Below are 27,582 nucleotides of genomic sequence, written 5' to 3'. Positions count from 1 at the left end.
GTTGAACTCCCAGGAAAAAGTATTTATCTCTGATCAAAGTGTATTTGATGGTCGAGAGTTAATTCCAAAGACCAGAATTTGCTGTGTACAACAATTATTGATATTCCAGCTTTCTGTAACTTCCTGGTCGTCATGTGTCTGTGGTCAGTAGCGTCACTCCACCTGCAGTACCGCAGTCCATCCAGACGAAGGCGCTGTTTTACTATGTTTGTACTGTATGATTTTTGAGAACATGGTGGTGGATCAGGAGCCAGTCAAGACAGCAGGACAACAACACAGCAGAGATCATTATTTAAAAAAAATGGAATTTTAAATGGGCAATAAGCACATGCAACGATTGTGATTACCCTTTGAGTCTTCTGGCAGACCACGAGAGAAAGAGAAGCAAATCCGGATTTTACCACTGTGACTTGTTTTTGGGAAAAAGACCTGAGGTGGAGCTTTACTGGAATCGTATTGCCTTTTAGCTAGCTGGCTAACATGCAGCTTTAGTCCTTGAATTTGCACCAAAACGGAACTCTGGGATATATCGGGCTGGAATTTGCATGGACTGACACTACTATCTCGACCACTTTCGCATGTAGTTGAAGTCATGCTGGACTTTCACCCTGCAGACATAGCAGGTTAGCTAGACACCGCTAAAGGACCGTCTCGCTGGCGCAGCTAATACGAACCCACGGTGCTTTTGGGCGGCTTGAGCTTCAACGCAATGCCGCGGATTGAAACTGGGCCTTGTGTAGAGCTAACTGCAGGAAGCTAACGCTAGCCTGATACAGCAGGCCGCTTCAGATGGTGGTTATCATTCCCTAGTCAGCTCATTGGATAAATCACAAGAAGCACCCTTTACTTGAATTCTGCACTGTGTTCTCTTCTTAATAAGCCCGACGGCAGGGCTAGTTAGCGAACGCCGGGTAATCTGCTAATTAGCTAGCTAGCTCGTTAGCCAACAGTAGCGTCTGGGTTGGCTGTTGTTTACACTATGTTAGCATGTGAATTTCTGCCAGTTACAGTTACTGTTAGCTTGGTAGCGTGTTGAAGTTGTGTGGTAATTGGCTTTTATCCTTATCAAACTGAGGTACGTTTTTTTAATATGTGGAATAATTTGCATTAGCCAGCCACAGACACATCAATACAGATATTAACACTATCAAAATCACACTAGGCATTCATGTTAGAGGTTAACATAATCTATGCAAGCATATCACTGAGAAACTGAGACATTCAGGTAGTGCGTAGTTTGAATGGGATTATTTAGGTTGGCACAAACATGTAAACAAGTCTGACTGTGTGTAAGGTTATGGTTAGTTAATTCATTGCAGGCTGTCCACTAACTTAAATATCATATCAAGATAAACAAAAACTGCAACGATAAATCATCTTGACACCAGTTTTACTTAGAGATTAATTGGTTTGATTCTTTTTTCTCTCTCTAATGTCTTTCTGACATTATAAGAACCAAAAAACTAATTGATTGATCAAGGAAATAATCAACACATTATTTGGCAATGAAAATAATAATTAGTTGCAGCCCTAGTCACTTTGAACTTATGTCCCAGGAATAAGCTTTGCACAGACACTGAAAGGCATGGGAGTTGTTGACCTCCTGCAGCATAGCGAGACGTATCAGCCATTCATTCATGATTGATGACCTCTGAGGAAGCAGCAGACTGTCCTTTATCCATTTTCCACTACAGCTGAACCCACATCGTGCCACTAACAGCCTTTTGTTAGCTTTAGTATTTATTTTTAACCACTAATGTAACCTAGCGAATAGGGATACTGAGGACTTTCTTTTTAGACACCTAACTGGAACCACTGGGGTGGATGGGAACATGAGGAGTACTCTGTCCGATCTGAGCCATTTTCCAAGTAGCTTGAAGATCTGATCAAAGCACAACATAGAGCCCCATTGTGTGGACTGAAAACTGACGAGGAAAGAGATGATGGGGATGATGATAAAAGAGGCCCAGTGACAGTGTTGATCCCCGCACCAGGAAGCAGAGGAGTGTCAACAAGGCTGCAGACATGAGTCTCCGCCAACCCACCTCTACACTGGACAGGTAGGAGCCTTGCTTCCACTACACTCGGACAGTTTCTGTTTCTGTTGTTAAGGATACATCTTAACGCCTTGCTCAAAAATGTAGTACTCCCAGATCAGCCAATTGACATGTCTGAATCTGGCTGAGGTCCAGTCTGGCCACTGGAAATACTAGTCAGACAGGCTGTTTACGGGGAGGTGATTAAACTGCCCTCTGGAACGAAGAGACAGAAAAAATACTGTATGCATCACAATAGTAGCAGCCTGAAAAGTCGTACTCAAAACAACTTAAAACAGAAGATTTTGCAATTGTATTTATAATGGGTGGAGGGAAACAAATGCAAGTAAGACTTGTGATTCTGATCCTCCATTCAAAATTAACTTTTTTGTTCACTGGCCAAATGGCTAATGAATGTAGATTACAATTGTTTTTTTGGGCTGGTAAGTGAAGCAAATCACCAGCCACTTCCATATTCTATCAGCATGTGGCTGGTGCTAATTTTGTGCCCTGCTTCTGAGGTTGTGAATCGATTCACAGATGCCTCAAAAATCAATTTATGTATGTGTTAATACATTTTGTTGGTGTGATGAAAAAAGAACTTGGTTCATATTCCAAATAAAGACAAGCATTTGGGCACATTTTGGATTGAACTGATTCATAAATAGCTTTGCATGAAAAAAGTGTAGGTCATTTATGATTTTCAGCCATTTCACTTGTTCTCTCTAGCGTAAAACCTCAAACTGAAACAGGAAGAAATAAGCACATAGCTTTGCTCAGACTGCACAAAAAGTGGTGCTATAATATGGATTTTACAGTGAGCGTTATAAATACAAATGTATTTATACAAAAGTAAACTTATTTTACTCAGATTTTATGCATGTGGTGGTGTGTTCATTTTAATATGACAGTTTTCCTAAAATTAGTTGTAAAAACCCTCTGCAAAAACATTGTCTTGCTTACAATATTGAAATGTATCAAAATAAATTTATTATATAACGCCTGCTTACCAATACACAACAGCTCATGTTGCAGCACTTTAAAAAACACCAGCACACGCATTAATCTCTCTTTTGACAAAAACACCCCGAAATATATAACTAGTGACACTGGACAGTAAATTACACATTCATTTCATTATTTTCATACAGACAGAAGACTTGTAAAATACTTCCAAATTCACACTCAGTCACATTTCTTTTTATATTTTCTTGATCATTTAGAAAGTTACCTTCATCATGTTTTGGGACTACTTGGCTTTACTGTCAAAAAAAGAAAGAAAAATCACTACCAGCCAAATGCTGATAAAATATGCAAGTGGCTGGTAGATGTCATTCACTCATCATCAGCCAAAAAGCAATATTAAACTATTGAGTGGCTGGTAAATTTTTTAGCCATTTGGTTTGTGTACAAATAACCAAATTTTTCACCCGACTGCCAGCTATATTTCAAATTGCCTTCCAGTGGTGCAAGAGCTTCAAAATCAAATTATGACACCAAGAATCGTGATCGAGATGTAGGTTTCCAAAAGATCCCCATAACTTTTATTTATGATGAGTTTCAGTGTGTATTTGTTGCCTGGGTCTTGTGTTGTGACTCTTCACCTGCTGTACGTAGCTCTGCCTCTGCTAAAAGTTGTTGTGCTGTAGCTCATCCTGTTTGTTACTGTCAGTCATCATCACATACGTAGCCCCACACTGTGATTCTGTGATGTGATTGTCTGTTTAGATGCATCTGTGTCTCATGTGTCTTTCCTGTTTCTCCTGCTATCAACTTTTTTCCTGTGTTTGTTCTCGTGCACGTGCCCACTACTGTGTCTGTGTGTGTGTGTCATGTGACAGCAGGGCAGCCAATAAGAAAAACGCCCACCTGCTCAGGTAGGACAGCTGTCCAGTGAGAGCTTATGTCAGGGTTTGGGGTTAATGACACCTTCAGATTGTACAGCTGAGGCAGCATATTTCAGGGTGCTTGACGTAACTGTGTAGGTGGAGTGGAGCAACAGGCACCCAGCATGAAGGACCTGCAGATACTCATATTGTATTGTAGAACATCAGCATGTACCACTTCGTGTAAATCCATGTAAGTCATGTAAGAACACTGAGTTTTATAATGGCCTTGAAGAAGAAACTCAGTAGATCAGTCACATCATGGCTCTACTTAATCGTGTCAATATTGGCAGGTAGAACCCCAGTTCCAAAAAAAAGTTGTGACATTCTGCTTATATTCAATTGAATACAGTACAAAGACAATACATTTATTGTTAAAACAAATTAACTTTGTAGGTTTTTTGTAAATATGCATTCATACATTCTGAATTCTGCTTTTTGGGCTTCATAATGCACCACACATTTTCAAGGGGAGACAGGTCTGGTTGGCAGGCAGGTCAGTCTAATACCTGAACTCTTTTTACTATACTGTAACTTTACTGTAACACATGCAGAATCTGTCTTGGCAATGTCTTGCTGAAATAAGCAGGAATGTCTCTGAAAAAGACATTGTCTGGATGGCAATATATGTTGTTCCAAAACCTGTATATACCTTTCAGCATTAATGTGGCCTTCACAGATGTGACAATTAGCCATGATACCATTAGCACTAACACACCCCGAGACCAGATGCTGGCTTTTGAAGTTAGCGCTGGTAACAATCTGGATAGTTGTTTTCCTCTTTAGCCCGGAGGACACAATGTCTATGATTTCTGAGAGCAATCTGAAAGGTGGTCTTTTGCAGGTTGATGGTGTATGGAAAAATAGCAAAATAGCTAGAAGCAGTTTAACAATTGACATAAGAGATTACTTGTGTCTAATTTATGGGTGTTTAGTATTTTTTTTTTTACAATATTTGCCATGAATTGACTTATTGATTCAGGACTAACTGGCTCTACAGGCACATTAGCTCAGTATCTCCAGCTTTTTGTAAATCACAGTTATTCTATCTGGATGGTTTCACTTTGTTTTGGAGTCAGTTGTCCCTTCAAGCCAACCAGTCGTTGGACCTCTGGAATAGCACCAAATCACTTCAATGTTTACACTGTGTGTGTGTTTGCGTCATACACCCTTAAATAAATATATTCTTGCAAGCCAAGGCTGCTCTCAGTTTTTACAATCTGTAAAGGTATAAAGGGCGTGGGGATGATTTGAATTCTTGGTCAGTTTCTCTGTGTCCTGTACTTTGTGATTGGCCCTCATTCTGAATTTCTTCTTTCTCTTTTCTCTGTTACCCCCCTTTCCCCTTATCTGCTTCTTTTCCTCCTTTTCTGTCATGCTTCGCTATCAGCCCCTTTGCTGCGTGGTGAGTTTTCCTGTCGACTGCTTTCTTGCTGCCTCTTATGCATTTTCTCATATTCTCCTCTCATGTTACTCTGTCTCTAGTCACAAACATCCCTTTTTCTCTGCCCTGTTCCATCACTTTTTATTCATCACCCTTTCAATGATCCTTCTTCTTTTCATTTTTTCCCATTAGAGCTTCCCTCTCCCAGTCCAACAAGCCGTTTCTAAGTCACATTATTCAGTATTGTTTTATACTAAACTTCTCTTTCTGTCATCTCTTAAACCCAGGCTCAGCAGTCTGACCATCGGGGACTCAGAGCGCAAATCCTCTGCAACCCAACAGAGGGAGCCAACAACTGACATCCCTGCCGAGAGTACGGGTAATTGCGACATCCCTAAACTTGTTCATGTTTTTATAGTTTAAGAACCTGCCAAACATCCCTTTACGCTCCCTCTGCCCTGTTCTCTTAGGTCCTGGGCTTGTCCAGAGATGTGTGGTCGTGCAGAAGGACCAGCTCGGTTTCGGCTTCACAGTTTGTGGAGAGAGAGTCAAGCTTGTGCAGAATGTCCGACCAGGTGAGACACGTGCACAGCTCATGTATTTAATGTTGGCACTTGCTTATTCCTTGATTTTACAGACAAATGCTCCAAAAAATGTCCCTAAAAAGTTGGTTTTCCTCCATTTTTCACACAATAATATGTTTAAATTGACAGATCTTGTGTTTAAATGTTCATATACAGTTTAGAAAATAAAAGTACATTCCCAGGTATTGGAAAAACAACCTAAACACAACCTAAAATAAATAGAAAATATTTGTCTTAATTTACCAACTACACATTTTATGGATTTGAAGGTCCAATCAAATCAAAGACTAAAACATCATCTTATTTCGGAGGGTATTTTCCAAATATAATATAAGATGTTGATGAGAATGATGGTAAATATATTGTTTGTATATAGTATATAGTATACACTGTATGTACTGTATGCCTGTACTTCTTTTCACAGGTGGTGCAGCAGTCAAGGCCGGGGTCCAAGAAGGGGACCGAATCATAAAGGTTTTTACAACTTTTCATCACAGACACTGAATCTGAGAGTTTCAGACTGAATCAACATGATATTGCACTAACAACAAGAGTGACTTCTTGGTTGATTGATTTGAATTGTGGTGAGATGTGAAATCAACACGTGTCAATTTCTGTTGCCATATTCAGCTGTGACTGTAATGTTGAAGACACGTGTTAAACATGGTGGTCTGGCTGCTGTTTCTGCTGCGGTTTATTTCAAGTACTGTGTTACTCGGCACGTGTCTTTGATAAACAATGCAGCAGTGACATTTTTCTGCTGGCTGGACTAGCTCAGCCTGAAATATCTGTGAAACTGGGTGCTATCCAGGCGGAGTTCATGGATTAGATGATGATACTCTCCAAGTTGTATCTTTGCTTGGAGTTTATGTTGAAAAATAGCAAGAAGCTTCCTTTGGTTTGTGTTAGTTTTTTTTTCTTTTTTGTTTTTTGAGAAAGAGAAAGAATACAAAGGGGCAGTCTAACATGGTAGAGACTGAGGAGCTGGAGAGGTGGGCAGGAAAGTCAATCAGAAGCTCTTGCCTAAATTGTTTTCTGATTGTTTCTCAATGACTATGTTCAAAGCACAAATAAACCCCCCTTAATTGACCCTCATTGCCACACAACCCTGTGTTATCGCCACAACACCTGACTTGATCTGAACACAGTCTAACTGCTGGTTTTTGGTAAACTCAAACTGTTATTTTCTTTAGTCTCTGGCCCAACAGTAAATTAGCTCTCTAACATAACATTAGTGAAAGCATAAAACATGTATTTTAGATGAATGAGATGTATACATCTAATAACATCATGAAAAAAGAAAACATTCAACATGTTGCTGCCAGTAGGTTGTATGTATGTTTTCTATACAGGAGATATTGTAAACAAACATTGGGATTCAGTCTATTGATTTTTAGTGCGGCTGACTTGACACTCTTTCATCGTCTCTGTCTCTCAGGTGAACGGCTCGCTGGTGTCTTCCATGTCCCATCAGGAGGTGGTGAAGCTCATTAAATGTGAGTTTGAAATGAGTGTGATTATTCTGTATATTTGCTGTAAAAAAAAAAAAAAAAGCATGTTTGGTATGTTTCTGTTCTTATGCCTGTGTTCATCTGATTCAATCGCCCCACAGCTGGAACGTACGTAGCCCTGACACTACAAGGACCACCTCCTTCCACCGCCTCTTTGCCATTAGAGCCCCTCCCCACTGACCTCACACCCAATCAAAGAACGTCTCTGGGTGGGGAGGCTCCACCGCCCCCACCTCCACCCTTGCCCTCTGGGCTGAGCAGCACCCCTTCCCAAAGAATCACTGGACCCAAACCACTACAGGTGAATGGCTTTATGTTACCTAGTCGACACTCACAGGGCTCAGCAGTGAGGATTAAACTATTTAAGCTATTTAGATAATTGATTGATCATTAAAGTAATTATTCATGTAAAAATGTTGGAAAATGTTTCCAGCCTCCCAAATTTGGAGATTTCCTGATTTACTTTGTTTACTTTCATGACTACCTTTTGGTTTAAGACTGACAAAACAAGGCATTTTAAGAAATCACCTTGGACTTTGAAAAACTGGGGTGGACATTTTTCAGTTTTTTCTGAATGTTGCAGCCCATGATTTAATATGACAGTTACTCAGATCTCTCTGTTATTTGATAACTGCAAACAAGTAAGCCAATTTGTACAGTAAAAATTGACCTTGAGCAAGTAGAGTTCTGACCCATAGTAGTTGGGAAATGAGTCAGGTAGCTGGGAAATGACTCAGGGTTCAACGTTAATGGTTGTTTTCATGTGCATGACAAGGCAAGAACTATCATTTTGCGTCACTACTGAGGGAAGCAAATGTGAAAGGGATAATTAGGATTTTTCTAAGTGGGGTTGTTATGATAAGTGATTTGCAATTTTTGTTGTCAATGTGTTTTTTAGGACCCAGAAGTACAGAAACATGCCACTCAGATACTCAGGAAAATGCTGGAGCAGGAAGAGGCTGAACTACAGGTACACACACTTACACAAACACGCTGTCCCTGAACTTAAACGCTCCACACTTCATGGTACCGTTCTGATCTTTGACTGCTTCCTCCTGTAGATCCAAAGCAAGTAGAGAATTTCTACTTAAAAATTCATAATGTCTCTCATTGTTATATACTGTAGTGTTGTACCCCTTGTTGCATCATGTTATCTGCATAGTTGGCTACAATGAAATTGTGTGGCTAAAATCTGCCTTTGCTAACCAGACCTGACCATTTTACAGGACTTGATGGAGGAGCAGTTGAAGAACCCATCGCCATCACTGGAGGAGCGGATTGAAAGTGCCAAGAGGAGAGCTCACCAAGTCAGAGTCAAGATTCAGCAGGACCTGGTGAGGAGATGTGATGTTTTTTATTTTTTTATAGGCTGTCTTTACTCACAGAAAACATCTCTCAATTTTTTTTTGACTTTTTGTTTTACCAGCATAGAAGATGGAAATTGGATTTTAAAGTGTGATACCAGGTCACACACTGATGAGAAACTCAAATAAAAGCACATATTCAAATCACTGTTGTTTTCATGTGACCAGATAAATTCAGCTAAGTTCAAGGTTGCACAATTTCTACATTTTCGTTAACCAATAGTTAAACATGTTAACAGTTGATTAATCAATTAATAGTCAATGAGATGCAAAACATTTTTTTTCTGAGTTTAAGTTAGATTTGGTCAGTTGTAGTATTGAGAATTGAGAATATAATTGACGGACTGTTGCTCTTGTCTGTCTATTCTAATACAATAAACAACTCAAAACAATGTCAAGAGCAGCAAAGTTACTGTCATTTGTAGACTAATAATGTAGACCAAACCAAACCGTGAGAAAATCAGATGACAGATGTTTTTTTTCTGCTTCTCTAGGAGGGAACACGATCAGAATCCATTACAAGCTACGTCATTGCAGGAGAAGGTTTGTAACTTTTCATATTTTACCTGTTTAACTTGACAAAGCTTCACATTGGACCTGATGTTTAGCATGAACAGTTCCTGGTTTAATTAGTTTACATATCAGCCAGAAATACACAGAAATGGGTAAAAGAAATTGAGACGTCATAATTTTTTTGTATAAGATTTCATACTTACAGTAAGCCACTAGAAAAAAATAATATAGCCATTTTTAAGGGACTGTTTGGGTTCTTTAAAGTAGGTTTGTATGAGGCACTTATCGATAGTCAGTGTATTACCTAATTTAGATGGTAGTCGACACCCGAGAGGAGAAGCAGCAGGTATTCCAGCACAGCTGTCCACAGCAGTTTACTGCTGCTGTGTCGACAGGAGCAGCAGCAAAACGTATTTTAGACACCTAAAAAAAAACTGTCAGTTTAAGTACACACTATATTTGGGATATTTTCACCACTTTAGCTTGCCATCAGATGACCTATTCTGACAAAAATTTGCCATTATATAAGCCAGATATCAATCAAACAAACTCCATTTGCAAAATCAGTCATTTTACCTTGCAGAACACGGGAGGTGGTTCTCTACTGCAGCCTCCATCTTTTGGTTTGTTTGTGATATTGTGTGACTTTGGTGAATCCAAACTAACACAGAAGTTGTACAATAGCATAAACAAACTGACAGTTCAAGGCAGCAATAGATAAGCAAGCCCTGTGTTCTCCCTGGTAAAATGACTGATTTTGCAAATGGAGTGTGCTTTCCTATTGGAAAAGGCTGTCTTGACTGCAAGGTAAAGTGGTGAAAATATTTTAAATATAGTGTCCACTTAAACTGATATTGATTGACTAAAATAACTTTTATTGCTGAACCTGTCCACAGCAGTACATTGCTTATCTTCTGTGCTGGTACTCCTCTCTGCTTCTCCAAACTTGGGATGTGTCAGCTGCTGTCTACTGTAGGTAGTACACTGACTAATGAATACCTCATTAAACACCATTTGTGATAATCCAAATGATCCCTTGAAGGTAATAAACAAGGTTCTTTACCTTCAAGGCCATATACACTAAAAACACAGGCATCTTTCATGGTGTAAGTTGCTTTATTAGTGGTGTTTAACTGCTCTGTGCTCTTGCAGGTCGACTATCAGTGGACTCGAGCGAAGGAGACATGGAGGTAGGCTGTCCAGTCTTGTCTTTTCATAAACTGGTGAGATTGTATGTGTGTGTTTGTGTTTGTGTATGAGATGGTCCCACTCATCCCGTCCCCCTCGTCCTCCCTCCTGCTCCTCCTCCTTCCCCAGGCCTTTGAGAGTCCCCACTCCTCCCCTTCATTCTCCTTCAGGACCCCCCAACACCGACGGCAGAACTCCGACACACACACCCTGTCTGATTCGGTGAGATGGACACACGCACTAGCATTCACTTTAAGGTTGATGTCCCTGGCATTAAGATCCTCACATGCAGTGTCAACACACAGTATAGTCACACACTCCCTTCTTCTGGGGTGATTCTGAATGTAGAGAAGCTCTCAGAGTTGCAGAAGTTAATCAGAGTTTGACAGTGACTTCTTCTTCACCAGTGAGGGTGACTAGATTATTGACTTCCAAATTACTAAAATAAAACAGCTTATGAGTCATTGCATCCATTCACACTGGTATAACAGAGACAGAGAACAGACAGAGAGAGAAAACTCTGAATATTTATGCTTATATTGTATTTTCAAAATATTTTTTTTTGTTTCATTATCGTAGCATGTGAATGTTACAAAATCTAAAAGTACACTACCTTATTAATCACCTCAGTTAAGCAAAGATAAAATACTCATCTTTGATTTTCTTATACTAAAGTCAGTAACTACAGGTAATAACTGTCAACATCCAAATTACCCTTTAAAGAGATAGTTTAGATTATTTAAAATGGTGCTGTGTGAGGTACTTATACTCATCAATAGTCAGTGTATTTCAATATGACCGTAGAAGGTGGTCAACACGCTCGCAGTTTGGAAAAGCAGAGAGGAGTACCTGAAAAAAATCAATGTTAGTTTAAGTGAAGACTATATTAAGAATATTTTCATGGTTTTACCTTGCCATCAGACAGCCCTTTGTGACAGGAAGTCACTGTTATATAAGACATATAGTAAAAGAATTTTGAAGACCAAAAATGTTGCCCCCTAAAAAAATCTATATCATTTTAAGTGTATGCTATATTTAGAACAGTTTCACCACTTAACTTTGCTATGAGACATCCTTTTCCAACAGGAAATTGCTGCTATATGAGCAAAATATCACCCTTTCCAAACCAGCCAAACTCAACAGGTGAAGTCAATAATTTTACCTCACAGAACGCGTCAGTTGCTCTTGTACCGCTGCATCGTTCTGTTAGTTAGTTGGTGTTATTGTGGGACATCAGTGAATCCAAACTAACCTTTTAAAACACCAAGGTCAAATAATGACACAAACTAACTAATAAATCAAGGTAGTGATAGAACCACGACTCCTGTGTTCTGTGAGGTAAAATGACAAATTTATGGAGCCTAGTTGGTTTAAAGAGAGCAATATTTGGCTATTATAACAGCAGTTTCCTGTTGGAAAAGGCTGACTGATGACAAGGTAAAGTTTTTTAAAATTTTTAAGGCAAGCCTTTTTTTTAAGTGTCTAAAATACATTCTGCTCCTGACTCTGTCCATAGCAGTATATCTACTGCAGGTAATACACCATTAATAAGTACCTCATACAAATCCACATGAAATACTCCATACAAGTCCATTTTTAGCTTATGCAAAGATCATGTTTGCATCAACACTATGCCATGTAGCTCTGCTCTTTCCTCTTCATTTGTTCCTCTCCCTTTCTGTCATGCACCACTGTGTCTGTTTAAAATGTATGAGACAAGCAGTGAGACTGAGAAGACAGTTTATCACCACAACCCTCGATTCATATTTCACGTCACTGACTCTTTTGCTCGGAGCACTGCATGTACAATACATGAATGAGTCAGCAAAACTGTCAAGTTTCCTTGTGTGTCATCAATTGCTTTGCGTTTTTTTAAAATCTGTGCATCTGTGCTAAAAGGGCGGAAAGGCTCAGATCATTGGCCCTGAGGAAGAGGATGAAGACGATGACGGCTATGCGTTTAATGAGGTGAGTTGGATGTTTTCGTGTGTATCCAGCAGACTCAACTTGATCTGCATTCATGTGATTTTCTGATGATAATTTCCTCCATTTCAGACGCTGCATCTTGCTGTTCCCTCCCTCTTTACAAGTATTCACATTTTTCCTCTTTGTCTCCGTCTTTCTCTCAGATGGATGGTCCATTCCAGGACATCGAGTTATTGAAGTCACGGCCAGCACACATGGCCGTGTTCATGAGATACGTCTTCACCCAGCTTCTGGACCCCAACCCTCTGGTCAGTCTGCATCATATTTCATGTTAGATTGATACAGCTGCAATGGAACAAAGTGTTTGGGTCTCGCTCCTTACATTTTCTATCATCCTTTATGTCTCTAAAACTAGGTTTCCATCCAAATGTAGCACATATTTTAACAGAATTTTGAGATTATCTGCAGTCTGCTAATGAACATCTCCGCTTGCTACTGTTGTGCAGTTATAAGAAGTTGTTTCACTGAGATAAAATGCTCAGTGTTTTATGTATATCTGAATTTGCTTGTGCACATTCACCATTGTGTGTGTCTACAACAGCTGTTTTACCTGTCGGTGGAGGCTTACCTGGGCTCCAGCCCTAAAGATGCCCGCGCACTTGCACCTCAGATCTGCTCCCATTTCTTGGATCCAGATGCTGTATGTACCACCGTATTTTACTGATTTTATATTCGCGGTCCTTTATTCACCCTTGTATTGACTGCTAGTGTGTAATGTATTAATACTGGTTCTTCATTTGGTAACACATGATGTAAATGATAACCACTTTTCCAAATATCATGTTAAACACTTCTAGAAAAAGGAAATGTTTATGCACCCTGCATCTACTCTTATTGCAGTGACATTAAAGTATCAGTGTCTGAAACAGGAAAAAAAAATTAAGTTTCTTTTTTCTCCTGCAGCCCCTGAAAATCAAAGTACGAGAGGAGTATCTCACAGATATAGGTAAGACAACAAATCCTAGTTTAGTTTTGCATTTGTATGTTATTTATGCCTTCAGTCAAAGATCTGTAAAGTCTTTATTCTTGTAAGGCTAAAATCATCCAGTGAAAACTTGAATTTTGACTGATTTCATTCAAACATTGAGCCACACACGCTGTAATTGTTATGCAAGCTTGTGAGGAGGGTTACCGCTGACATAATGTCGTGTCCATCGTTCCTTCAGAGAGTCGACTTCATGCTCAGGAGGACATCAGAGGACCTCTGTCAGAGCTGCAGCAACAAGTGCTGCCAGACATCCAAGACCAGATACAAGACTATAGGTACATATGAACTTAAGTTGTGTGGGGTACTTTTCCACCATCAGTGTGTTATCTATAGTAGTATCTCCGCCTCCAGTTTGTAGAAGCAGAGAGGGCTACCAGCAAGAAATCTGAACACTGTACTGCTACTGTACAGCAGCAAAACATATTTAATAGCCATATTCAAAAGTTTATAGTAACCTGTTAACTTGTGTTTCATAGGAACAAGCAGATGATGGGTCTTGGCTCTCTGTTCGGAGAAGGTGACCTGCAGCAGCTGGATGGAGACCCGGTGAAAGAAAGACAGGTGGTTGACAGACAGGTCACCGCCCTCTGGGAAATACTGTGAGTCTGCGACTTCCTTGAATACTGCTGTTACATCATATTATTTCTGCTGCTAAAAACTGTAAATATGCAACAAGGTTTAGGTTTACGGCGAAGGCACGGGGTCATTGTCTGGACAAGTTGACTCACCTTTATCTAAGTGATGTCAAAGTAGAGAGGATTAGGCTGTTTTTTTCTGGAATTTGTTAACATTTTTCTCTTATGTCAAAACATAGACCAAAACTGTCATTTTGAAGATTTTCTGGCTTTAAATTAATTTGTTAATTAATTATATATTATATCATGAAGTGAATTTTAACACACTCACACTCAGTCTGTTGGACCAGGTTTGCCTAGCAACAGGGTCAGAGGTTTGGAGCCCAATAAAATTGTTATTACAAAGCGACAGAAGGAGCTCACCTAAGCTATCATAACAAAGGTCACTACCACCACTGCAGAGCCTGGAAACCACATGACATTTAGCTCTCTCACTTTATACACACACGCTGATTCCTGTCACATGACTGTCGCACCACAGTCTGCTTCTTAAATCCTTCTTTGCACCTGAATGAAGTGGATTTAACTTTGAGGAGTTAAATTGGACATCTCTTTGAAAGCCTGTTGTTTCTTGTGGAAGGAGTTAATCGCCTTTTTATGTCTCTGTTTTTGTTTCCGCTGCAGATCAAAGCACGAAGAGGACAGAAGGTAAGACTTGTCTTGTCTGTTGGAGGGGAGTGTAGTTTAACAGCAGTACCTGTCTCAACGCCTTGTCTTTGTTTGTTTCCCTCCTCGTTGTCTATTCTCCTCACGTTTCCCTCCACCATGTTCGTCCTGTCTCTTTTTCTCCGCCCCTTCATTCCTCTTCCTCAGCTCTCCTCTGGCGTCGGCTGTGCTCCTGTACCTGCGTCATTCTGGTATCAAGCTGAGAGACTCCAAGGTCTTCCCCGGTCTGAGCACGGAGAAGGAGAAGTGGCTCGCTTTCTTAAAGACGAAGAAGGTAAGAGAGACAACTGTCCTTAAGAAAAGTTGTTTTTATCTTATAGATGGGAAAGATGTGCAACTACACCTGTACAAATAAGGTTGTAGTAAATATACTTGCAAATTTATACATGGGAATCTGTTCTATTTTTCTAATTTTTCTATATTTTTGTGGTAGCCAAAATGCTACCCAAACTTGTTCTTTAAGAATTGCATTTAAATGGCAAAGAAGAAAGTACTATTATAACTAACAAAAAGAAAAATAAATTAATAAAAGGCATTGAATACAAATAAAGTTAATGCATTGATTTTTTGACATGACTTTGTGGCTCCTCCGTCCACAGCTGAGTGGTACCAAGAAAGAGAAAGATGGAGAAGATAAAAAGAGAAACCCCATCCTGAAGTACATCGGCAAACCCCGGACCACATCCCAGTCCAGTAAATACAAACACACACATTCAATCTATCTGACTGATAAAATCTATCTGACAGTACTGGAACACTGGCACAACACATTAGAGGCATGCTAACATGTGACGCTCACACTCATTATGTTTGTCAGACGATATTGATTTCTCGCTGTCCTCTGTTTGCCCTTTTATTGTTTTTTCAGGTTTATTTATTGATTTATGGAATTGTCATTGTCTTGTTCTGATTTCATTGTTTTCTGTTTGGTTCATTTTGGTTTTGTAGCATTCCATGTCCCGTTGTCACCCACCGAAGGTATATATATTTTATCATTTCACTTTTTTGTGTTTACTCTTGAGTTCAATTTTGCTTTGAATGTATGTACAACCCCAATTCCAAAAAAGACATGACATTGCATAAAACGTTTATTATGTTAAGTTTTGAGTTGAGAAACATTTATCTTGGACCACACAGTTTTTCACAAAGTGGTGAACCACACGTCATCCATGCTTATGAACAACAGAGCCTATCCAGGATGGCCCTTTAATAACTAATCATGATATTATCCCCCGTTACCATTTAACCCACATCAATACATTCTGTTTTTATTTACCCACCATCCAAATTTTTGTGGAATTGGGTTCGTGGTTTGAAGATTCTACCTCATTTTCTACACATCAACACTTTCTGCTGAGCGTGTGCACTGATTTATCATACCGTGAAACTGACTAATATATCTGTGTGCAGTCCGTCCCGGCAGTGTGAGAAACATCATTCAGCAGTTTGAGAATCACACCGAGACGACGGGAGAGGAGGGAGGCGACGCCGCTGACCCCCAGAGGCTCTCCTCCAGCAGCCTGGGAGAAGACTGCATGGACAGGTAGCTTTGAAGAACACCTGTAGTACATTCAGTCTCATCTAGCACGTCATTGAAAATGTTTGATGCTTCGTGATTTAAATGCTGCGTTTCCTCTCGTGCAGCCCCACGGTCTCAGTGCGTCTGGCACGTAGCGAGTCGCTGAAGGCTCAGGGAGAAGGGCGTCGGCGAGGTGTCGCCTCAGGGACAGAGTCTGTCCCTCGCTCTCGTAGCGACGTGGATATGGAGGACTGCGGGGAGGAGAGGGAGGGGCCGGGTCTCAGGCCACTGCAGCACAGCGCCTCGTCATCTGCCTCCAGCAGCTCTGCACGGTAAAGATTAGGCTGTTTTCACATGAAACAGCATCATCTCAAATTTTATCGAGATGATACAGATATTTTTTTGCATCATTCAGGCAGGGAAATAATAAAACTAATTAAATAACCTCCAAGGAATCAAAACTCTCCCCTTAAAAGGATGACTTTGGTATTTTTAACCTGGACCCTGGACATGTTTTGTGTTTAAGTGATTAATGGGGAATTCACAATGTTACATCTAAGGAGTGAGAGGGAGGTTGAACTTTAGAGAAGCATCGAAAGGAAATGGCATTTAGAACCAGAATATTTTCACATTTACCCCAGTGAATTAATGGTAGTTCGACCAAACAAGTTGGTGATTGTTGGAACACTGGAAAGATGAAACGCAACATTTTTATTTTATTTTCAGTCGTGTCGTTTGAACAAAGGTGATGATGTTTAAGTTTAAGAGTCTCGTTAGTTTGGTGAGAGCAATGAAACAGCTGTTTCTGTTTAAATAAAGCATATCTAATTCTTTAAAATAGGATTACCTCTGTAGTGATCCTTTCCATAATGCTTCCCAAAAACAAGAAATTTTAGAGGACACACTTTAACCAGTTGGTAATCAGTACCAATAAAGATTAGATTTTAGTTTAGTTTAACTTCTGCCAGTGCAGTGCACTTCCTCAATACTGGATCAGTTTAAAAAATGGTTGTACCCATTAGTCACTTAGATGCAAAAACATAGGATGAAAACCTCCAGGTTGAAAAACACCAGTTTCCCTTTAATAAGGGCTTTACATCCCAAACATCCCGGACATTACCCCTGAAAGTGTAGGTTTTTACCTCATGCAATCTCTCTCTCCACTCTCTCTCAAACTCAGGTCTCTAGAGAACCCTACACCCCCATACACCCCTCGGTCTAGACGCAGGTGAGTTTCCATGTCACCCCCATAGACGACTGGTGATCAGTTTGTAGATATCAGATTATTTGAGGTGCGGTTGTATGAGGCACTTATTGATTGTGTGTGTATTACCTACAGTTGATGGCAGTCAACACACCCCCAGTTTAGCAGAGAGCAGAGAGAGTGTCAGCACAGAACCTAAACAATGTACTCCTGTCGTTGTCATCAGAAAGCCTTTCCCAAAAGGACATCATTGTTATATAAGCCAAATATCAATTGCTTGTTCAACCACACTGCTTTGGCAAAAGTGATCATTTTACCCTGCAGAATTTAGGAGTTTCTGGGTTACCACTGGCTTGATCTGTTAGTTTGATTGTGCTATTGTGTGACTCTGGTAAATCTGAACTAAGCTTTTATGACACTATAGTCACACAATAAAACACACAAGCTATCAGTTTGAGACAGAGGTAGACCAGCATCTCCATTGTTCTGCATGTAAAATTACTGTTTTTTTTCCAATGGAGTTTTGTTACTTTGGAGAGAGCAATATTTAGTTTATATAACTGTGGTTTCTTGTCAAGAAAAGGCTGTCTGACAACAAGGCAAAGTGGTGAAAATATTCTACTTAAACTGATGATCCTGCCCACAGCAGTACCTTGCTTATCTTTCCACACTGGGACTCCTGCTGCTGCTCCAAACTGGGAACATGCTGACCACCATCTATTGTGGATTATGCATTGATAATTATCAATAATACCCCATACAACCCCACTTCACATAACCCAAACTATTCCTTTAACTAATTCTCTGGCAGGAAATATAGATAAAAATGGCTGACTTCTCTCCCACCTGCAAAACTCTTGGTTTGGTTCACAAGAAACAAACACATTTTTTTATCATAGCTGCATTAGTATACTACTAACTGATACTACCAACATCTGTTTTCTTCCACCATTTGTTCGTGTGCATGTCTCTCCATCTCTCCTACCTGTGTTTATGCATGTGTGCATGTGACTTTACAGGAGTGTAGACTCGCCATTGGCGCTGTTGCCAGACACTGCAGCACTAGAGGAGGAGGTGTGCGATGGTCAGAACTGGCAGGACACAGTTCCTCCTCAGCTCCTCGCCACGCTCAGTTCAAGGGAGGTCGACAGACAGGCCGTCATATATGGTACGAGTCGAGCGCTACTACTTCATGCTCAAAGTCATAATAAGAAATATTGTGCTTTAATGGTAGATCAGGGGTTTGATTATCTAATTATCTGCGCTTCCTCCTTCCCTCTCCTCATCATCAGAACTGTTCACCACCGAGGCCTCCCACCTGCGGACATTGAGGGTTCTGGACCAGGTCTTTTTTCAGAAAATGAGGTCTGTGCTGAACTCTGATGAGCTGGCCTGCATCTTCCCCAACCTGCCCCAGGTCTATGAACTCCACGGTCAGTGAGTGTGTGTGTGAAATGTACATACAGTTTGTGTATTTGCTGTGAATAATAAGTTTTGGCCATGGATTAATATGAGCTGTTTATGGTCTTAAAGTCGCAGTCGTTTTTGGCTATTTTCCAATTTAAAAAAAAGAAACTTTGAAATGTTTAAATATGGAAAACAGAGGAACTTTCATGTCATTGCTTTTTGCTCTGGTTCTGTTTGCACACCTAAGTCATTTGTGCTTTGAGTCAACATGTATCCAGGTCTGTATGTCACTGGGTAAATAATAGGGAAAGCAAATACTAAGCAAAGGTCGTAACTGTTAAATGAAACCTCAGCCTGCCGCTTTACTGAGTCAATATGTGTTCTCGGCTTTAATTTAGGTCATGGAAGTATATGGTGTGATACAAGCGCCATTCTAGACTAGCAAATAGTTTTATGTCTTTTTAGGTAGATTTCTCGATTACCTTATTGGTAGTGTTTGAAATAATTGAGCTCATGATGAATGTTACCGTTTCCAGTTACACACAAATTGTTTTTGTTGCCCATTCAAATTAATGTTGAATGTTTGCTGATTGAGTAAATGTTTGTTCATTCATGAGACATCATCACTAATCTTTTAGAGGGAGTATATGTTTGTAACAGTTAAATTGAGCAATATTTTAATTGAGTCATGCATAGAGTAAGACGGTCAGTCACTAAACTCAAACTCCCAAGTTTGTATTTTCAGAGCAGTGGGCTTTTATTTTCAGGATAACAGGCTTAGCTTTACATTGACAAACAACTGACTATTAAAAACAGCTGATCAACGTACAACGTGGGACTCGTTGTCACTTTTCAGTTTCAGTCTTGTGCTCTTGTTCAGTGTCCCTGCAGCCTACAGACAGCCTGCCTGAGCTTTAGAGTCTGGGAAGGAGGGGGTGGGGGGGAAACAAGTCGCTGGCAAATAGGGATTCAACCTATTTAATATACCATCTATGGTTTTAACTTGCTTTTTGGACTGTAACACTCACTTTTGAAAGATGGGGTGTGACATATTTCTCCTTTAATGTTTCTCCTGTTTCATTTCGTTGCAGCGAGTCTGTGTGAGGCGATGAAGAAGCGAAGAGAAACCCCCATTGTTCAGGACATTGGGGACATCATGCTGTCCAGGGTGAGTGAAATCATCACCTCCATCATTTTATCTCACTTTTTATCATCTCATTTCTGCTGTAATGTGAAAGGTGTTCATCTGCATGCATATATGTGGTGTCAGTGTTCATTTTGACAAGAATTTGAAATTTAGTTTCAGTGTTAGTTAGCCTCAGTTTTAATTTTAGTCAGTTTTTTTTAGTCATAATTTTCTCAGGCAGTTTCATGATGCTGAAATGCATTTTGTCGAAAAATATTTCTCCTGTCTGTAAATATTCCAATGAGAAGTAAGCATACCTTGAACTGTGTTTGGTCATTGAGGCTAAGAATCTGTTACTGATACGTTCTTTCATATCCCATAAGAATTAATGCAAAAGTCATAATTGATGCATCAGTTTTGGTTATCAGACACCGACCATGTTTATTCCCTGATAAAACAGGTTTTTATATATTAGTGAGGTCTTCTGTTAAAATTGGCATCATGTTTCACTCAGTTGAACTCTGTTTTAATAAAACAGCACCTGATAAATAAATAACTGATATTTACCTTGGCAGACACTGCGGGATGGTGTGTTTTCAGGTGTCAAATTGGTTGTGTTTTCAGCGCACATCTTTAAGTGTCCATAGGTCATCTCTCCTCTGTCTTTACTTTTCTCTGTTTTCCTTTTCTTCCCATCTGATGTAAAAGGACGTCAAGGAATACTAATAAAAAAAAAAACTCATCAAAATTTTCGTTGACAGAATTGACACCGTTTATTGTGTTAATTATGGTGTGTTATCTGTAGTTTGAAGGTGCAGCTGGAGATGAGTTTCAGGAACAAGCATCCCAGCTGTGCAGCCAGCAGTCTCAGGCCCTGGAGCTCATCAAGAACAAACAACGGAAAGACCCTCGCTTCGCTCACATCATCCAGGTATAAACACACACACACACACACACACACACACACACACTTGTAGCTGCATTAGTACTTTTAGCCTTGTTCCTTATGTGCTGTTTTTGACATTTGTTCAGGAGTGTGAAGCGAGTCCTCACTGTCGGAGGCTGCAGCTCAGAGACCTGCTGGTGTCAGAGATGCAGAGACTCACCAAGTACCCCCTGCTGCTGGATAACATCATAAAACATACAGAGGGTGAGGAGTCAGGAGATGCCTCATATTCTAACTATCAAAACCAGAACACTTCCCCCCCAAAAAAGTCTAAAAAGTCAGACTTTTAAAGCACATATGCCTCTTTTTTGTTTAGTTGGTTCTTTGGACCTCCCCTCACTTCAGCAAGCCCAGGCATGTTGCCGAGGGATACTGCAGGCCGTCAACGAGATTGTCAGGGAAACTGAACACCGGCAACGCCTCAGCCAATACCAGCGCAGGCTGGACGCTGCCCCTCAATTCAAGGTGGTCAAATACAAGTCAAGTTTGGTTAACCTTTCTGTTTTGTTCACATTGCTCTCATTGTAATGAAGGACACCAACCAAGTCTAATGGAAGCTTTTCCTCCCTTTTTACCTTTCTTCTGTCTCACAGAGTCTGGATTTATCCACTAAGAGGATGATTCATGAAGGTCCTCTCACATGGAAAGTCAACAAAGACAAGCAGATAGGTGAGTACCTCTGTATGGACACATACATTAGTTCTACTATAAGTTTTGTCATTTTTGTCTTAACTTAATCAAAGAAAACACCCACTATGTAAGTCTTTTTTTAATTTCAAATTCTTTTTAACCAAACAATTAGATTTAGAGTAAATTTAGAGACTGTAATATACATATGTCACATTGGTGAGTTTGATACAGTTCCACTCTTCACTTGAACAATTTGGTTTGTAGCAGTTATTTTTTCCAAAATAAACTGGCCTCACAATGTATTTGTTTTAGGAAACTTAGATTCAGTTTACGTCTCGATTGAGCTTTAAATATAATTAATTTACTTGACATGAAAACAGTTGACATTTTAGTTTTTTTTTTTGTCATCAGGTTATAGTCAACATTGCAGTCAGTCTAATCTACACAATAGTGGTAGTGGTAACAGCCTTCATAATGCTGCTGGTGTAGTCCTGATATGGAACTGCTGCAATGAATAAATAAAAAACAGTCACAACACTATATTTGGTCTCCCTTTTTCGTCAACAAAAATAACAAGATGTTGTTTAAGCTTTTATTTTTTAATCTTACATGTTTTCCTTAATGAAATAACAGTATTCACACCCCTTTAATCCAATGTCTGTGTATCCCTCCATCAGAGATTCAAGCGCTGCTACTGTCAGACTGCCTGGTCCTCCTGCAGAGAGGCCCAGATGACCGGCTGCAGCTCAGATATCCATCCCGCTGGCTGGGTGGAGGCGGTGGAGGCAGTGGAGACAGCAAGACCTCTTTCAGCCCTCTGGTGAAGCTGGACTCACTGCTGGTCCGCTCAGTAGCTACAGGTACCTATGCTGGCACGCCCAAGAAAGCAAAAATTAAAAATAGCTTCTTTTTTTTGTGGTCCTGATCACATCCTGTGGTTTCTCTCCAGACAACAAAGCCCTCTATGTCATCAGCACCACAGAGAGGCAAATCTACGAGCTGGTGGCGGGGACGTCATCAGAGAAAAACACGTAAGTTCTTCTTTACAGCTGGTATTTACCTCAGGAAAGCTTAGTGACCATCCGTGTTCTTCTTCCTCATCCAGAAATGGCTGGTTTTCTGTACTGTATGTCTGCAGGATGTGTTGACTGTTGTTTTTTTTTCTGCAGCTGGAAAGATTTACTTGAAAAGACCATTGCATCAGCAGGTGGTTCATCTCCCCTGATCAATCATGGATCCATGCCTATATCGTGAGTAAATCTTCCATCTATAAATGATAAAGGAATGTGTGTTTTGTGTTCTATTAGATGGTGTTTCATGTGCTTCTCTTCTTCTTTTATACATTTATTCTTAATGTGTTTGTATTTTCTTCAGGTCCCCCAGTCTAGGCAGTGCATCTCCAGTCTCCACGGGCAGTAATGTCTATCCAGGTAATAACCACTGGTAATTAATATTTTTTCCAAAATCGAGACATTTGCTATATTGGGAATTCACTTATTTTTAAGGTACGACTTCAGCTACAGCCAAAACACATTGGTCATATTTTAGGCTAGGCAATATAAAACAGTGAAATAATCATTAATATTTTGTAATGAAATAAACAAAAAAATATATAGAGAGAAATATTGGCTCTGGCCCTGAAGCAAAAGAATGCCATTTGTGTTGTCAGCATTAGAATGAACAAAATCTAAACTGCCTGTACGGCTTGAATTTTACTATAGCTTCAAGGCCAAGTGTCACAATTTCATTATTAAACTGAAAATCAATCATAATGAGTTAACAGTTTCAATAATCTAATCAAAAAGGGAGAATCAGGAATTCTCACAGTATTTTACTCACTCAGTGTGAGATTTTAGATGCAGTCTGAAATCAATTTAAATCAGTTTTTCCTCAGTCCTGCTCTGAGTGGAGCACATTTCTCTGTAAATTCATGTGTGTGAGTATGAATCCAGTGTTCTGAGATTCCAAATGTCACAGCAAACCTCAGTTGAACTTTAGTCCTGCACACTTGATCCCTTTGTCAAAAAAACAAAGGCTTTAATGATTTGTTTTGTTTGTAACCTCAGACTGTTTAAAATCTTCCAGACAACTCCATGACAGATCAGTCAGACTCCATGGAGACTCATTCCTCCAACGACGACATTGTGCTCTCAGCCAACACACCTTCGGACCAATCAGACAGAAAAGCAGCTGGTGTGGCAGAGGCCGCTTTACAAGATGGTGAGTAAACAAACTGCACCATTTCTGCAAACTGTTAGATCGTATTTTGATCATATCTTGCCTTTGTTTTAGGACAGATAGTTTTAATTAGTTTAATGTAACAGGTGTAATTCTGTCCAAGTATACATTCATGAAAAGCTTTTTAGTAATCAGCATACCCTTTTTTTCTTTTTGTTGTTTTCATGTCTCTACAGTTGAAACACTGAGGCAGCTCATCTTACGAGATTTGGAGGAGGACGGTTGGAGTCATGACTCAGATGACACGCCCACCAACGAGACGACCAATGAAAGGAGTTCATTCACTGAACGACAGCGGCCAGAGTCTCTTGAGACGGTCCTCAACTTTAGCACCGATGAATGGGAGGTCGAGCCTGAAGAGGTTCTGCCCCCGGACGTGGAGCAGTCCAGTGTTCAGGTTGTGAGGAAAGGTAACAGATCTGATTGAGAAAATCTTTTAAAAAATGATCTTTAAGTTTTTTCAGCTGGGCTGGCTGATCACTCTCCGGTCATTCATTTCTCAGATAAAAATGTTAAACTTTTGTTTCAAGATATATCAACCGTAAGCTTGTTTCTCTTGAGATGAATATTTGGTTGTGACAGAGGTGAGAATTAACTAAGTACTAATACTTCTTTGCTGTACTGTGGCTTGAGTATTTATTTTCTGGCTTTTTACTTTTGCTCACTACATTTTAACAAAAAAATGGTACTTTCTTCTTACATTTTCAGAACAGGTGTGTTAAAGAAGGTTGTAGCAAGAAAAAAATGTAACGTTAAAAGATACAAGACAACAAAAACAACATAAAAGATGTAAATAATATGAACAAGACACAAGAGGAAAAAAAACTACGTAAAAGTATAACCAGACAAAAAAAAACATATGACAAAAAAGATTTAACATGTAACAAGAAGGGTGTTGATTGAACTGAGAGTGAATTCTGCTCACTGTGCTTTCTGTCTGATTTTGGATTAAATCTGGGTGTCTTTGACGGCTGCCTTGCTTTGCATGTTTTCTCTGCACTCAGTGATACATTATTTTGTTTTTTACACACTTTATCTTTTGTCTGCTTGCTCTTCACAACACAAAACACTTCTCCCAATATCAACGTCCTCCCTCACTCTTTTTCACTCTTCTTGCATTCACGTACAAAACACTTTTCTCTGTCACACATCTATCCTCTGTGCATAGCTGTGGTTGCGGGTCCTTCTTCTTCTTCTTCTGTCCCTGATGACATCACTGATGTCACCCTCCCCTCCGACCAATCATCCAAGCCGAGAGGCGAGGCGACTGCGCAGGGTAATGATAACTAAACTGGTCAAGTGCTGTTTTTATCAGACAAGCCCGTTGTTTTATTTACATGAAATATTCATCGAGATAATAGATGTAGAACTTGATCTATAATCAAATCACCCACCGGCATTCTGTGTTCTCATTTTTCTGTTCTCCAGGGAACACTTTCTACTTAGTTATGCCCACAGAGCAGGGAGAGAGCGTCACTGACGACCCCAACGACCCTCCCACCCCTACCGCCAGCCACTTCCCTCATTCTCTGGAGGAAATGATGTCACCACAGACGCGGCCGAAGGAGGACGCGCCCGCCTGCGGTCCTGAGCGTGACCAATCGGAGGCTATGCAACTGGAACAGGAAGAAGAAACGGGGCAATCGCAGGCTGGACACCAGAGCCACGTGATCAAAAATGTGGATGAAATTTTCCTTACGATCGAGGGGTTGATGAGCAAGTTGAGGCAGCTGAAAGTGAGTTTACACACAGTTTTTACTAAAACTGGAAATTTAACACACAGGGGAAATTTAACACACAGGGGTCACATTTCCACCACTGCAGATTAGAGTTGCAGTGGCATCTGGCCTAGCCTTTTGCTGTCTGCGTGATACTGATTTCAAATTCCCTGTTGCTACATGACACAACAACACCCTCCGAGCTAGCAACCTACATGCTGAAAGTAGCAAGTTAACTTATGCTGGTCACTAATGGTAGGAATGTAAACAAGCTAGCAACTGCTTCTTTTTCTTTTGCCAGCATTACAGCATTTTAATAGCAGGGCTCACCCCTCCATGTACAAATGATCCTGAGCTTTGCACCACCCAAATGGTTGTGATTGGTTTAAAGAAATACAAACAACCTGAAGCAGAATGAGCCAGACCTTTCTGCAGCACTGAAAAAAAACCTGCGTGTGCAAGACAACAGCCACGAAGTTTCCAGTAATTTATTGATTAATTTGTTATGAAGAGTTTTTACCTCTACCACAGTTAGGTTGATGTCTCTTCACCTCTTTTCAGGAAATAGAGAAGGCCCATCACAAGCTTTTGAAGACCCTCAGAAAGCCAACTGTCAATCAGGAATCAGAGGACCAACAGTGTCCCTCTGCCACCGTCTCCAGAACACCGTCTCTGGATCGTGGCTCAGGAGACGGTGAGGGGAAACTGAATTTACATCGTAAAACTTTACAACAATGCAGTAGCAATTCTTCTTTCTATTGCAAATAACATCTTTGTTTCTGAACCCAACCAGGCAAAGAGGGCACACCAGCAGAGCCCAAAATTCAGTCGACTGGATTCTGACATTGCTGCATGATGACTGGATTTACTTGCAGCGATTGTTGGCATACAGACACACACACGTACCCACTGTCAGACTCCGGCACCTCGGCCTTGCCTCCCCTCGTCCCTGCATGCACTGGTCAGCGGAACAGAGCCTAGGAAGGACCGTGGCTGTTTTTTTTTGTTGTTATTTTTTTCTTCTGTTGCCCTGGGACACCAGGAAGCTGGACGGGCTCGCTGGGATTTCTAAGAGTCAGCACAACCTCTGACTTCTACTAAAGACCATGATGGAGCGAGGAAAAAGTATGAAGGAACAAAAAAGGCAGAAGGCAAGTTGACTGGCGTTGAAAAGTTGGAAGAATCGAAAGTGGAGAAAATGTTGGATATTTTGTGAAGGAAAATGAGTCGTATGTGTTGCTTTAAAGAGCTGGTTGAAGGAACGGAGCAGAAAAGTGTTGAAATGTTTAATTTAAGGAAAAATCTGAGGGACCCATCACCCCTGCACTTTACCCACAATGCATCCCTCTGTCATGTACGTCCTCTACAGTGGACGGATCAGGGACTGGAGATGCCACTGGCCTCCGGGGGTCCCCTCCCCCTACATTGGTTGCTTTACACTGAGTTCACCTGCCACCACGGCCGAAGGACTGTGTCTATATAATTCAGGTTATTTGCACTGGGTAAGGAAACTAATTTCACACACACACACACACACACATAACCATATCATTCATCTCAAACCTTCATATCTGCACATACTACCGTTGTTGTCATTGGGAAGAGTTGCAGCCACACTGACATGATCATACTCATCCTTAAGCCTTCTTTTTAAGCTGCAAGGCGGCTGTTTGGAAGCATCAGTGCAACATATTGATCATTACGTGCTTCAGAAACACTACTGCGCTGTTTACTACTGAAATGCTGGCAGGTTTTATTTTCAGCGCTGCTTCACAGGCATACAGGGATCTCAGCGATTTAAAATAACAAGCTCAGTGGATTCACAGAGGTTTAGGTCGACGTTTGGGAGATTCAGGATGTTTTTTTTTGGAGGGGGGGTTAAGGTTCAAGACAGGCAATGTTGACGACAAGTGAGAAGAAACAGGATAAATAACAGATTCAAACTTGAATTTTCACTGAAGACCTGTTTGCCACTCAATCAAATTGCTGCCAAATATCACCGCTGACATTGCCTGTCTACTTTAAGATTTGTGTGTGCATCCTTTAAGCCCTT

General features: G+C 40.4%; 1 protein-coding gene across 8 annotated transcripts; it reads left to right on the top strand.

The window, feature by feature from the left end:
* The first annotated feature begins 206 nt into the window (after positions 1–206).
* On the top strand, positions 207–27,288 carry arhgef11 (Rho guanine nucleotide exchange factor (GEF) 11). Of its 8 annotated transcripts, none has more exons than XM_084712198.1 (42): positions 207–2,060; positions 5,313–5,327; positions 5,594–5,685; positions 5,777–5,881; positions 6,315–6,364; positions 7,329–7,386; positions 7,503–7,702; positions 8,300–8,371; positions 8,628–8,735; positions 9,260–9,308; positions 10,431–10,468; positions 10,596–10,688; positions 12,366–12,434; positions 12,596–12,700; positions 12,994–13,092; positions 13,356–13,398; positions 13,619–13,715; positions 13,917–14,039; positions 14,700–14,723; positions 14,889–15,015; positions 15,341–15,434; positions 15,690–15,719; positions 16,152–16,284; positions 16,386–16,592; positions 17,441–17,488; positions 18,484–18,632; positions 18,757–18,897; positions 19,963–20,039; positions 20,803–20,928; positions 21,030–21,147; positions 21,260–21,408; positions 21,537–21,612; positions 22,251–22,433; positions 22,523–22,604; positions 22,743–22,823; positions 22,948–23,003; positions 23,659–23,793; positions 23,988–24,221; positions 24,980–25,087; positions 25,240–25,547; positions 26,091–26,223; positions 26,323–27,288. In XM_084712198.1, exons 1-42 carry the CDS (start codon positions 2,026–2,028, stop codon positions 26,370–26,372), a joined length of 4,320 nt encoding a protein of 1,439 aa, XP_084568324.1. In that variant the 5' UTR covers positions 207–2,025; the 3' UTR covers positions 26,373–27,288. The 8 variants fall into 8 exon arrangements, with proteins under 8 accessions (XP_084568324.1, XP_084568322.1, XP_084568323.1 ...); XM_084712196.1 differs by lacking the exon at positions 5,313–5,327 and adding an exon at positions 3,881–3,913; XM_084712197.1 differs by lacking the exon at positions 5,313–5,327 and adding an exon at positions 3,878–3,913 and having other exon boundaries at positions 5,594–5,679.
* Positions 27,289–27,582: the final 294 nt, after the last annotated feature.

The sequence above is a fragment of the Lutjanus erythropterus genome, chromosome 23, assembly GCF_056507025.1.
Source record: "Lutjanus erythropterus isolate fLutEry1 chromosome 23, fLutEry1.hap2, whole genome shotgun sequence".
Classification (NCBI taxonomy): Eukaryota; Metazoa; Chordata; class Actinopteri; order Lutjaniformes; family Lutjanidae; genus Lutjanus; species Lutjanus erythropterus.
The sequence above is the reverse complement of the archived record's forward strand: the minus strand, read 5'-3'. Positions and strand labels throughout refer to the sequence as shown.

What these genes read in the sequence shown, in the direction of transcription:
- arhgef11 (XM_084712195.1), top strand. Translation starts at nt 2,026, where the DNA reads ATGAGTCTCCGCCAACCCACCTCTACACTGGACAG. An exon ending in CTACGTCATTGCAGGAGAAG is followed by an intron (nt 9,309 to 10,430) that starts GTTTGTAACTTT and finishes GTGCTCTTGCAG; the next exon opens with GTCGACTATCAGTGGACTCG. An exon ending in GGGACATCATGCTGTCCAGG is followed by an intron (nt 20,040 to 20,802) that starts GTGAGTGAAATC and finishes TGTTATCTGTAG; the next exon opens with TTTGAAGGTGCAGCTGGAGA.